This window comes from Haliotis cracherodii, unplaced genomic scaffold (genome assembly GCF_022045235.1).
Source record: "Haliotis cracherodii isolate W230 unplaced genomic scaffold, xgHalCrac1.p SCAF_15, whole genome shotgun sequence".
NCBI lineage: Eukaryota > Metazoa > Mollusca > Gastropoda > Lepetellida > Haliotidae > Haliotis > Haliotis cracherodii.
The window spans coordinates 30,201,864-30,216,766 of NW_027266270.1; the positions used below are offsets into that span (position 1 = coordinate 30,201,864).

The window sequence follows — 14,903 nt, forward strand, 5'->3', positions numbered from 1 at the left end:
AACATATCTATCTATCGATCTCTGGTGTGAAAAAAGTTGATCTGATAAGAATTTGTTGTCTCACAGCTGAGCAATACAATGTAATTGATAACTGTTCACTGGATATCCAGAAAAAAACATATAGAATGTATTGTGTTCAAGCAGCCAGCAAATTGTTTGTCTCCTAGCAGTGGTAAATATTGTATGTCTTGAAGAAGTGAAAGGAAAAGTATTCTGATGGACGTAAGCCCCAGCCCCAACCCAGGATATGAAACTGTCGATTCATTAGCTATCACTGACCATCTTAGATTCACTGACCATCCTTCACTCAGATTCACTGACCATCCTTTGTTAACTCACTGACCACCATTCAATAATTCACCGAAAACACATAAACACACTGATATTCCATTTTCAATACAGCCACCACCCAATGTACCCATAAACACTTCCCACACGTTGGCTACTATTGACACCAACTGTTCCATGTATTCCATTGGGCATATTTAAAACTGCCCTTAATTGTTTAAAGATGGATCCCACTCACTGGATTGAATTAACACTGTCCAATAGAAGAAGTAATAAGAACACTCCAGTGGAGTCAAGTTATCATTATCTATAGGTAATTGATTATGGATAGCATTTTATGGAACCAAATCAATGGCCTTAAGGCTTAAAAAATTATAAGAATTGGTTCTCAGGCATTGACTTTTTAAAATATAGTGCGCGCAGGCAGTGCTTTTTGTTTTTGGGGCTTGTTCAAACAAGTAAGTATACAAATAAACAGTGTACCATCAACCTGGGAAAGGGCCTCCCTACATAAACAAGAATATAAACTCCTATGTTTTTTTTAAAATGGAAATAAAAACGAAATGTGGGCGAGACTTTATGATGATGCAGACGGTGCCTGAGAACCAAAACTTTTATTTTTATTTGCCTAATACAAAAAAAACTTTGTTAAGGCACCTACCATATCTTTATAATATCTCTGATAATTTTTTGCCAACATTTTTTATACTTGTAACATGCTGGTATACACATATCATCACAATGGCACTCCCTCTCTCACTAACTATATATACCTACCCAATGTCATACCACTGGCCAGTTTTGCCCAAAACACAGATATTTTTAATAAAGGCTTAGTAATTATGTTATCATTCAACCAGTTTAACACTGCCCATACGTTAAATTTAGTGATTAGGAACAATATTCGATGAAACCAATTCAACACTGCCCATCAGTACTGTTAGATGCCATTGAACGGAGCCTAATAAAATACTACTGCTATAAATTGTTTATTATAGCTACCATTCAATGGAGCTGATTAAATATTGCCAATATGTTAGTGGACATAGACACATGGCCTATATCAACAATGCCCAGCAGTTAGTAGTCTTTTCCTGAGATCCTTAGAGATAGAGTCGCTAACTCTGTGGACGAGCCTGAAGTGTTTGCTGTTGTTGGACAGGGAGCTATTTCTCCTTTGGTTTCCTGCGGAGTAGCAACGCTTCAGGCTTGAGCTGACACTATGGTTTGAACTTCGAACACTACTAGCACTTCTTGGCTTCAGGTGTTTCATAACCAGGACCTGATTTGTAGATTCGGGATGTTCCGATTTCGAAGACTTTGTCCTCAGGTTGCTTGCCTTACTCTTTGGTGTTGGTTCATTCTGGTCATTTTTTGTCCTACTTCTCATTATCTCAGACTGGTTCTCCATGCTTGTGCACTCTGACCTGTCATTATTAAGTTCCTTGAGGTAGGTGTGTCTATCCATGGCAGAATCCGGGACATCCAGTTCAGGATCTGGACTTGAGGTACATGGTACTTCAGTCACTTGATTAAACTTCGCTGGGGACGACATCACCAGATTAATTTTTGTCTCTTCAGATTTTCGACCATCTGACTCATGATTGTCATCCTGGCGGGTTGGGGAAGACTGACTGAATATGTCCTCGAGGTCCTGAGACTCGGCTATCTTCTCAAGTAGCGCTATAGTCCCAATCTGGCCAACTTCTACAATCTTGGGTTTGCTGTGCTCCATGTGGGGCACTGGTATCTCAACATCTTCACAACGTCCGCTGTCCGGTTCCATATTACCAACCCCTTCATCACAAACCACAGTTCCCTTCATCTGACCTCCCAACACCTTCTTCACCAAAGGTTCATTACTCTGCAGCTCCTCCTCAAAAGACTCATACCCAAAGTCAGCCCCCCTAGGACTCGGTTCCTTGTCATTCTTCCTCCCAACCATCCCTTCCTCATGTCTAGCATCTTCCCCAAACGCCAGTGGAACATCTTTATCCACATCTCTCGGGGTGGGAGCTTGTGGATGAACGATCTCTCCCTCCATGCTTTCGGACAGGACTTCTTTCTCACGTCTGACTCTTGTTCTCTGCATGAAGGCAGGGGCAGTGACGGGTCTCTCTTCACCCAGGCGACCCTTCCCTCTCTGGACTTGATTGATGGTGGTGTGGCGGTAGAGGTGGTCCTTGTGGATGTGCTGGACTGGCGTGAAAGTTCGCTCCCTCAGTTTGGTGAACAGGTTGCCCTTGGGGGAGGAATCATAGCATCGAGACACCAGGACAAAGTGTGATCCTCGTCTCGTTCTCACCTGGTGCCAGCCACGGAATCTAAACAATAACATTCACTGTGAGACATGAACATAGGGTGCCATAATAAATGATTTGATTTTCAAACCAACCTACCTCACTACTATACACCCTGCATCACATTATTAGTTTAGTCCCACAGTATTTACAGATGAAGAAAATCCTGTGTGCGTTTTTCCTTCTATACTTGATGAATAAAAACACATAAAATATGACACAAGATATAATTCCTACCAAGTCACTTGTTGAAACATGAGATCAAAAATTAATTTATTGTTTGCTTTAGAGAGGATGAGATGAGATGAGATGAGATGAGATGAGATGAGATGTGGATTAAATGTTGCCGTGAAAATCTTTTCAGCAATATATTTTCAGATGGTGCCAATCATAAGCTATATCACACGTAATTAGTCTCTCTTCAGGATGCTATGTCCACAATTAAGCATGTCAACGGGATCTTGGCATTACTGTAATGTTAGAAAGTTAAGATTTAGGAGGTCTATCAGGAAGGAAATGTCTGCTGACCTGGCATCACACTTGCGAGCATGAGAGGGAGGCAGCCTCTGTTTGGGATGGACCAGTTCCTCAATCACCTCCTCCGTCCAGTGGGTGGACTTGGGAGGTTCTGGCTTTGGCTCCGGAGGAGGAACTGTTTAAATAATCAAAGACATCCCGATTAAAATGGGTTTACACAGAGACTTGGTAACATCATGGTCATGGTGGGGACCAGGGACTGTAACACACCAAGTGGGGACAAGGGACTGTAACATACCAGGTGGGGACCAGGGACTGTAACATACCAGGTGGGGACCAGGGACTGTAACATACCAGGTGGGGACCAGGGACTGTAACATACCAGGTGGGGACCAGGGACTGTAACATACCAGGTGGGGACCAGGGACTGTAACATACCAGGTGGGGACCAGGGACTGTAACACACCAAGTGGGGACCAGGGACTGTTACATACCAGGTGGGGACCAGGGACTGTAACACACCAAGTGGGGACCAGGGACTGTAACATACCAGGTCGGGACCAGGGACTATAACACACCAGGTGGGGACCAGGGACTGTAACACACCAGGAGGGGATCAGGGACTATAACATACCAGATGGGGACCAGGGACTGTAACATACCAGGAGGGGACCAGGGACTGTAACACACCAAGTGGGGACAAGGGACTGTAACATACCAGGTGGGGACAAGGGACTGTAACATACCAGGTGGGGACCAGGGACTGTAACATACCAGGTGGGGACCAGGGACTATAACACACCAGGTGGGGATCAGGGACTGTATAATACCAGGTGGGGACCAGGTACTGTAACATTCCAGGTGGGGAACAGGGAATGTAACATACCAAGTGGGACCAGGGACTGTAACATACCAGGTGGGGACCAGGGACTGTAACATACCAGGTGGGGACCAGGGACTGTAACATACCAGGTGGGGACCAGGGACTGTAACATACCAGGTGGGGACCAGGGACTGTAACACACCAGGTGGGGACCAGGGACTGTAACATACCAGGAGGGGACCAGGTACTGTAACACACCAAGTGGGGACAAGGGACTGTAACACACCAGGTGGGGACCAGGGACTATAACACACCAAGTGGGGACCAGGGACTGTAACATACCAGGTGGGGACCAGGGACTATAACATACCAGATGGGGACCAGGGACTGTAACATACCAGGAGGGGACCAGGTACTGTAACACACCAAGTGGGGACAAGGGACTGTAACATACCAGGTGGGGACCAGGGACTGTAACATACCAGGTGGGGACCAGGGACTGTAACATACCAGGTGGGGACCAGGGACTGTAACATACCAGGTGGGGACCAGGGACTGTAACACACCAAGTGGGGACCAGGGACTGTAACATACCAGGTGGGGACCAGGGACTGTAACATACCAGGTGGGGACCAGGGACTATAACACACCAGGTGGGGACCAGGGACTGTAACATACCAGGTGGGGACCAGGGACTGTAACACACCAAGTGGGGACCAGGGACTGTAACATACCAGGTGGGGACCAGGGACTATAACATACCAGATGGGGACCAGGGACTGTAACATACCAGGAGGGGACCAGGTACTGTAACACACCAAGTGGGGACAAGGGACTGTAACATACCAGGTGGGGACCAGGGACTGTAACATACCAGGTGGGGACCAGGGACTGTAACATACCAGGTGGGGACCAGGGACTGTAACACACCAAGTGGGGACCAGGGACTGTAACATACCAGGTCGGGACCAGGGACTATAACACACCAGGTGGGGACCAGGGACTGTAACACACCAGGAGGGGATCAGGGACTATAACATACCAGATGGGGACCAGGGACTGTAACATACCAGGAGGGGACCAGGGACTATAACACACCAAGTGGGGACAAGGGACTGTAACATACCAGGTGGGGACCAGGGACTGTAACATACCAGGTGGGGACCAGGGACTGTAACATACCAGGTGGGGACCAGGGACTGTAACATTCCAGGTGGGGAACAGGGAATGTAACATACCAAGTGGGACCAGGGACTGTAACACACCAAGTGGGGACCAGGGACTGTAACATACCAGGTCGGGACCAGGGACTATAACACACCAGGTGGGGACCAGGGACTGTAACACACCAGGAGGGGATCAGGGACTATAACATACCAGATGGGGACCAGGGACTGTAACATACCAGGAGGGGACCAGGGACTATAACACACCAAGTGGGGACAAGGGACTGTAACATACCAGGTGGGGACAAGGGACTGTAACATACCAGGTGGGGACAAGGGACTGTAACATACCAGGTGGGGACAAGGGACTGTAACATTCCAGGTGGGGAACAGGGACTATAACATACCAGGTGGGGACAAGGGACTGTAACATACCAGGTGGGGACCAGGGACTGTAACACACCAGGTAGGGACCAGGTACTGTAACACACCATTTGATGACCAGGGACTATCACATACCTGGAGGGGGCCGCTGTGCTAGCTTGTAACACACCACGTGATGACCAGGGACTATCACATACCTGGAGGGGGCCGCTGTGCTAACTTGTAACACACCACGTGATGACCAGGGACTATCACATACCTGGAGGGGGCCGCTGTGCTAACTTGTAACACACCACGTGATGACCAGGGACTATCACATACCTGGAGAGGGCCGCTGTGCTAACTTGTAACACACCACGTGATGACCAGGGACTATCACATACCTGGAGGGGGCCGCTGTGCTAACTTGTAACACACCACGTGATGACCAGGGACTATCACATACCTGGAGGGGGCCGCTGTGCTAACTTGTAACACACCACGTATTGACCAGGGACTATCACATACCTGGAGGGGGCCGCTGTGCTAGCTTGTCACGGTACCCAGGCAGGTAATGGTCCATCTTCTCCTCCTTGTCAATGTCGTACTTGCTGTCCTGCAGAGATAACAGAGGAAGATAAGTCTGCAGCCAATCACCACTCCTCACTTGACTCCATGCTGCTCTATGGTACAATCACATATACAGATGGGTGAATATTGAAACTCTGAATGATACCACGAACCATCATAAGGAAATCGGAGAAATTACCTCTGTGCATATATGACAGAGTGTAAATATTATCTTTTTAGAACTAACCCTAAAGTTTTCACATAAAATCTTCTTGTTCTCCTGAAAAATTTCTTTCAAACTTACTGTATTCGACATAATAAGCGCCCAGGGCGCTCTCAAATTAGAAATAGGGGCTCTTATTAAAATATTATTTTGGTGAAAAAAAATAAATTTGAAGTTGAAGTTGAAAGATAAATTTCGTGGTTTATGCTGACAGTCTGAAATGTTTATGTACGACAGATATATTTTTCCAGATTTTAATTGGCCATTATTAAGGGTGCATATAACACACGAGTGCGTATTATACGCAAATAAATAAGTCTTGTGTACATTGATCAATCGGAAGGGGTGCTAATTGGGATTGTTCACTAGCCAATATGTTAGCAATTATTGCCGTGGGCGCTTATTAGAGCGGGGCGCTTATTACGTCGAATACGGTATGTTCAGGAAGTAAACCACAAAGCCTCACTGACAACATTAGTTTTTTATTTGTGTTGATGAAGAAAATACTTGGAACAGAAAATCCTAACAGCTGTATGTAGCACAACAGTTACTTGCCATTGTGATCATGTCAAACTTGAGACCATTGAGCTTCGTCTCCACCTCCGACAAATCTCCCCTGGTGACAACTTGGGGCGTAGTCAGTCGCTGATACTCCCTCGTTGTGGGCCGATCCGCAAACAGAGACGTAGCTGCCAATATCCAAGTGACATTCATTTGAAAACTCAGATGGATCACTAGCTAAGTCAGTGTGGTTTTATCTGCTTTGAAGAGTATTTCAGCCTAATGTGGGAGGTACGTAACAGTGAGTGAGTGAGTGAGTGAGTGAGTGAGTGAGTGAGTGAGATGGGTTTGTTGCCGGTTGAACAGTATTCCAGTTATATCACAGCATGTAAGGTTGACGGGGAGGAAAGACGAAAGTGATGCAGGTCTCAGATGTTTACCACTTTGTTGAAACCCGTGAGCACTTCTTTTATTTTTTTAGGGTCTGATGAATCCACAAACCAACTTTACATCAAAAAGACTTGCTATCTGTGTATTTACAGTAGACACAAATAAATGTCCTTACACCTGGCTGTGGAAGGAGCTGATCGAAGCCGCTGTCTGACCGTCTGATACGCCTCCTTCGCCGTGGTCTCGACAGCCTTCTGCTCCTCCTCCTTGGGTCGATACATGCTTAGATTCGGCGCTGTGATTGGTCGTCCTCGTATGTAGCCTGCGTGAGCTCGATACACACGTTTCTGTGAATGGCCCACCTCATTCTTCAGGTGACAGTAACTCCTCTTGTGGAACTTGGTCTGAAATATACTTTAATGTTTGTTGAGACTGTTTTATAACTACAAAGAAAAGTCTTTTTTGCTATCCAAAAACCAAATTAAAATAGCTGACAATGATAGTGAATTGTTTGATAGGCATACTTAGAAGTTGACGGATGACAAAGTAAAGACAATTTTATCAATAACAACTTCTTTATTTACTGTAAAGGTGATATTTCAGTATAAGCATCTATAGGGATCTAGAAGTTGTTATCCATAAATTATCTCTACTTTGTAGTGCTAGTGAACATTGAAACTTGAAAATGAATCGATAAAAATATCATAAAGAAAGTGTTCTTACATATTCAGTTTATCTTGTTAAAAGTAGTATTTCATATGTATTGACCATTCCTCTCCTCATCACTAAGTAATGGCATCCACTTAGCATGATACACAGTCTACGCTAACTGTACTGCAGTTATATCATTGCAAACACAAACAAACTTCACACCCTAAAGATCTACCACAGACATAATATTATGTACAACTTGGGAGAAAGTCACAAAATATACATGTAACATGACTGTCACAGAATGTAACATGATTGTCACACAATGTAACATGACTGTCACACAATGTATATGTAACATGACTGTCACACAATGTATATGTAACAACTGTCACACAATGTATATGTAACATGACTGTCACACAATGTACATGTAACATGACTGTCACACAGTGTATATGTAACATGACTGTCACACACTGTACATGTGACATGACTGTCACACAATGTCACATGACTGTCACACAATGTATATGTAACATGACTGTCACACAATGTATATGTAACATGACTGTCACACAATGTATATGTAACATGACTGTCACACAATGTACATGTAACATGACTGTCACATAATGTATATGAAACATGACTCACACACTGTACATGTGACATGACTGTCACACAATGTCACATGACTGTCACACAATGTATATGTAACATGACTGTCACACAATGTCACATGAGTGTCACACAATGTACATGTAACATGACCGTCACACAATGTATATGTAACATGACTGTCACACAATGTACATGTAACATGACCATCACACAATGTAACATGACTGTCACACAATGTATATGTAACATGACTGTTACACAATGTATATGTAACATGACTGTCTCTCAATGTACATGTAACATGACTGTCACACAATGTAACATGACTGTCACACAATGTATATGTAACATGACTGTCACACAATGTATATGTAACATGACTGTCTCTCAATGTACATGTAACATGACTGTCACACAATGTATATGTAACATGACTGTCACACAATGTATATGTAACATGACTGTCACACAATGTATATGTAACATGACATTCACACAAATGTTCACATCACAGTGAACCGATTTAATATGCATCTGACTTTGATATCTTACCTTGACAAGACGAGAACTAATAAACTCAGTTTAAGATATAGAATTAAACAAAAATCAAACACTAACAATTTGTGTATTAAAAGCAAAGGTTAAACATGTGTTATGTTATTGCTGTCCCAATAATAATAATAATAATAATAATAATAATAATAATAATAATAAAGATGATGATGATGATGATGATGATAATGCACCTCTATTTAAAGCTAAGTCCATTGTACAAATCCGACTAGCCCTGGCATGTCTTCTGTCAGTACCACAGACCCCCAAAGATCAGAAGATCTGATGGTTGCACCACAACATATATTGGGTTCCTGGTTTTACAATTTAAATTTTTTGAAGATGTATGCTAGCTGAACTTTTCTTCCTGATCTCAAAGTCAGACTAAACTGGGCAGTAGAATATTAGTGCAGCCAATCTGATTGGTTGACTCCAAATATTCAAAGTCAGGTGACGTGATAATTGGCTCTTGACTGGAGTGTGAAATTCGTTTAACACTAGGCTTTTAAATACATTTCAGATAGGGGCCAAGCACTTAATATTCAGAAGGCTGGGATATTTGTTACGCACAGAGTATTGTTTCTGTCATTTCTTCCAGACAAACAAATAATTTTCTTGGAAAGGTGGTTGAACAATTATTTTTAGTACCCACGACACAGATTTTTCATGACATCCAGTGGACAATGATATATACTTTTTTTAAATCTGGAAGCTTTCTGAAACAAATTATAAAATGGTCTGCCCTCATAACATGGCCTGATTTTAGAACATCAATAATAGAATTGGGCTGCACATTTCTTCATATCCTGATAACCACAATCAAGGTATACAGTCACCACTAACAACCACAACTATCTGCTGGCCTCTAGGTATAGGATATATATGTGCACACACTACGCAGCTGCGACGATGCTGTCTACACTGCCCCGCCAACTACGCTGCCACCACATCGACTACATGAGGTGGGTACGCCGCCACCAAGTATTACCTCAACTTCCAGCCAGTGAACATACTCATCACTAAATTTACGCTCCTCCAGCTGAAAATGGTGTGTTAGAAACAACAACATCTATAACATACAAAACATAGAATTATAGAGGGATAAAACTACAAGTAAAAGTGATAAAATATGTGTGTGTAATGACACAGGTACAACATCTCGCCGAGGCAAGGGAGTGAACGGACTTTAAAAGTCCAGTTTCCACCCTCGCTGAACTACCGGTAGGTTGGAATTCCTGGGATCAATCTTAACGCCAAAAGTTGCTATCACGAGTTATGTCCCTGCCGAACTAGGCTGGATCTAATGGGATCAATCTTAACACCAAAAGTGGCTATTACGAGTTATGTCCCTTCTGTGTCCATCCTACTGACCAATCAGATTTCACCTCTCATATCACTTGCATTTGCTTTAAAAACAGTGTTGCGCCCAAGATCTGTTCGATAATCAACATTTTTATTGTCATAAAAAAGGGTCTAACCTTGCAAAGTGCATAAAATCACTTGAGCACTTTCATTAAAAACATGACAAGATTTGGAAAATATCTGTTGACTGTTGGCGGAACACATGCTCTGTAAATCCTGTAATCCGATGAAATCGGTGCACCAGTTGCCATGTTGTTTACGAACCCGATGTGGAATTCATTACGGGATTTTGATTGGACTATGCACAGACTCGTTAGTCCAGCCAAAATAAAACTCCATAATTCCAACCTAGTTCGGCAATGTGGAAACTGGACTTTTACAGTCAGTTAACTCCCTTGCCCTGGCAGGATGCAGGTACAATCACCATCTACAGGTGAGTTGATACAATCAGTGTTTTCATAGTTACATTTGAGTCAGTGACAGTGTGGATATATTCAGAATATACAAAGTTATGAAGCACAATCTCTCTCATCTTCCCTGGACATCTGTAATTGTAGCAGTTGATAATTACATAGACATAACTTGTTCCCCAAACACTATCACTACTTGAATTTTGATGGGAATCCGAGATATATCATGTAACAGTTTTTCGCCGCACAAAAATGCCATGATGTGAGGTGAAATGAGGTGTAAGGTCACATTCCAAATCATTACACATATACCGCGATGTGCATGCACATGTGTGTGTGTGTGTGTGGCTGCTTGTACTAGTCCGGACTAATGCTGATTTTATAGTGCTAGCCCACTGAGTTACCATGCTTCAGTTTACATGAATACCCCACTCAGACACAGTATACTGACTCCAAGCTGACCAGTCCTTGTTTTAGCCCCTTTATGCAAGCACCAGGCAGGGCAAAAACAAGTACCATCTTATAAAGTCTTTTGGTATGACCTTCCACTCTCCGGGCAGACGCTCTATAATGCTCACCCGGTATAGATTACATTTCATGTTTCAGTAACTGGATCGATGATCCATCTAAAATGCACAAGCAGCAGATGCAAAATGATTAGTGTTTGATTAGTTACATCTATAAAAAATTAAACTTATTAGAAATATTGGCACTTCTTTTTATTTAATCATAATCAGACAGGATTAGATATGTTAAATAGTAAACCTTTACTTGCTAAAAGACATTTAAATTCATCAATGATTGTTATTTGATAACGTTTGAAGATGGACCTAAAAATAGACTGTTTTATTAAATTTGTGAAATATGATGTAACCTTACGATGCAACTTTTGTAAGCATAAACTTGAAAATTCATTTGATGAAATACACATGTTTATGCATTGTATTGTACAAATATCAGCGAAAAATACTATTAAATCATTATAACAGAGCTTCAAGATAAATCGTAAAGAACAATGAAGAACGAAGTGTGGTTTATTTCATGATAAAACATTGTTCCATCATAACATCATTTCTGGAGATTCAAACAAACATAAACTTGAAAGTTCACTTGATAAAATATATGCATATTGACAAATTTTGTCACAAGTACTAAATACGATGCTCAAAAATATGATGAAACAACCAACAAAGAAAGATATATATAACCAATATTTACCTCGAATCATACAACCAAACGTCCAGATAAACACAACGTTGTACACTACACGTTGTATCAACCAGTATCTGCACAAGACTCTATCAAGCTGAGACAACTAACTTTCACAATAGGACCCCTTACGTCAACACAGCGGGAGTCGCAATCTCTCGCTACTCATATAAAGTCAATTTTGTTTGTGCCTGTCACTTACGTTGTCACAATGAAGTTATTGACAACAGACCCAATACTCTCTCCCACTCACAATACATGTCTGATCCAGGAATACGAGAATAGTAGCCAATACTCCTGTGGTATTAGGCCTGTTTTCGTATTTTATGGTTTAGAGATATTGTGTTAAGGTCAGCTTTTTTTAATCTTGTTTACACTTTTTGTGTGAAAAATCCTGCCTTGCTACTTTTAAGATTACTTTTTTGTTCTTAAAAAATGTCATGTTAATATGTTGTCATACGTGCAGTGTTAGCTAAGCTTGTCCTGCAGTTTAATGTTTTGTGTTCACACTTTTTTTTGTGGTGAATATGTAAGTTTCTGCAAAATAAAAGGTTTGATTTTCCCCCATTTTTCTATTTATTAGGGCCAGATGATTGGTAAATCAATTTTTACGGAGTCTTACCTTACCAGTTTGCTTTGGTAGGTCGAAATTAAAGTGAAAATCAACTTGAGTTATACTACTCAAAACATGTTAAGGACCACCATTATCTTCTTCACTTCTTTAGAGTAGTATATCTACATTTTATTTGGCAGGTGGAGGGGACTGGGATTGTTTTAAAAAAACAAATAATGTGTTCCATAAAATACCAGAAAAAGATCATTTTAATTTTACCACAACAAAAAATTGTTCACTTGACGCCCCCCCCGAAAAAGTACCTCTTGAAGCAAGTGACCACATAAATATTCTGTCTCAAAAAAAATCCAAGGCACTCCCTAGGATAGTAAATCGTTCGTCCCTTAAGCTCTTCTAAAGTCACAACACAAAAATTAGTTCTCGAATTTCTGAATTGTTGTTATTGCTGCCCCTCTGCACAGGGGTTTCAGTTCATGTGTGTATATTAATTGTACCTATTGGGTGAGCCAGAGCTAGACATTCCCTCTCTCCACTCTGGTTACTGTAGAGGGTGTATGTTAATGTATAAACTATGTACAATTCAAGGTCACTCAAGGTCAGCTGATTTGTGCAGTCAATCAAAACGACGGCTGTTATCTTAAAAACCTTATTTTGTCTTATTGATATTTATACAAGGTTATTATTGTCAAATAGATTGATTTAAGTTTAGTTTAGTGTCATTTTCTTATTGAATGTTTTTGACTGTGCATGCGTGTGTATGTGTGTGTATGTGTGTGTATGTGCATGGGTGAGTGTGTGTGTTTTAGGGCTAGGATGGGTAACTCTGGTATTCGGGCCCGGTGGGTACTGAGTAGGACCCGGGTACTCACAGAACTACCTGGACCCGTGGTCATGTAATATATTGTTTATTGACAAAAATGATCTTGAACTATATGGTCACACAACAAGTCACTAATGTTCGCATTTCTTTCTGACTATGCCCCCAGACTTTTATATGGTTGAATAAAGATAAAACTTCAGTCAACTTTGAACAGTGCATGCATCACCAGTGTGTTTTACACGAGTATCTAAATACATTTTGCAAGGGTTACAGTCAAACCTTTCCCAATGAGACAGTTTGTACCTATCTCTTGAGACCTACAGCGGGTACCCAGATAGTAAATTTGGATTGTGTGCCTGTAAAGGTTATCTTAATCCCCCAATCATGGCTCACTGATGTACAATACAAGGTGCTTTACACCTATCAATTTGAATCTCCGATGATGTATGGCAAGGTTGTTAAGTCATATACATCACAGGTGAGATGTTTGTTCACACCCAGGCAGTGTTATTTAGTCACAGGTCTAACAATCTCAAGGAACTCAACTCTAGCATGTTCTCAACTCAGGTCAACAGACTAGGGCTGGGACGAGTCCAAATGGCCTACCCAGGTACCCGACCCCGTATTACCCGACCCTACCTGGGTAGGTCTCAATTTGGGTATAAAATGTTCAATTGGGAATTGCCCTGGCAGAAAGTATTTAGATACAGTATAATACGATGTGAACATGTATATGGTAAAGTTGACTGAACCTGTATGTTTACTCAAACATATAAGTGAGTGAGTGAGTGAGGTTTTACGCTGCTTTTAGCAATATTCCAGCAATATCACGGCGGGGGACACCACAAATGGGCTTCACACATTGTACCTATGTTGGGAATCGAACCCGGGTCTTCGGCTTGATGAGTAAACACTTTAACCACTAGGCTACCCGACCACCCCCTCAAACATATAAAGGTCAGAAGGACTGTGTGCATAGTCAGAAAGAAATACATACATTAGCAATTTGTACCAGTGGAACCATGGAATTTTATTGTTTTGTCATTAAACAATATATCACATATAGGAAGGAACCGGGTTCCCAGAGGATTGCCTAGACCCTACTCACGACCCACCCACCCCGAGTACCCGAGTTACCCATCCCAGCCCTACAACTGACCTATCAAACTTCCCATGTTGATTACCAATGGTAATTTATTGACATTAATCACAATGCAGTATTGCAATTCAACACAAGAAACTGGAAGTCGGCATTTTGTCTGAAAAACTGAAATTTGGTATGTCTATTGGTCATAGTTCGTAAGGTCCTACTGATTTGACCCCGAAATCAACTCAACACCTCCAGAGGCTGAAAGATTGTGAGATTTTGATTTAAAGGAAGGCTCCGAAGTAAGTTTTGACAACCAACAACTCAATGTTTATGTCATGGACTGGTCTTTTATCATAGGGGTGGGTGGGTGTGAGGGAATCAGGGATGGATCACCAAAAACTAGGACAGTCTCCAGGGGAGGGTAAAAAATAATAAACATGTCTAGGGACGGTAATGAAAAGAAAAAAACATTTTTTAATTAAATGAAAAGTGCTTTTAAAATTGGTCTTT

General features: G+C 41.9%; 1 protein-coding gene across 1 annotated transcript in view; it reads right to left on the reverse strand.

The window, feature by feature from the left end:
* Positions 1-643: 643 nt before the first annotated feature.
* The window catches only part of LOC139462034 (uncharacterized), a 36,827-nt gene continuing 22,567 nt past the window's right edge, over positions 644-14,903 (reverse strand). The window contains exons 9-13 of the mRNA XM_071243534.1: positions 7,277-7,505; positions 6,766-6,899; positions 5,946-6,033; positions 3,117-3,240; positions 644-2,612 (exon numbers count right to left, since the gene is read on the reverse strand). Of these exons, the coding sequence (XP_071099635.1) occupies positions 1,352-2,612; positions 3,117-3,240; positions 5,946-6,033; positions 6,766-6,899; positions 7,277-7,505 (1,836 nt within the window). The 3' untranslated portion in view covers positions 644-1,351. The remainder of the gene's footprint in view (positions 2,613-3,116; positions 3,241-5,945; positions 6,034-6,765; positions 6,900-7,276; positions 7,506-14,903) is intronic.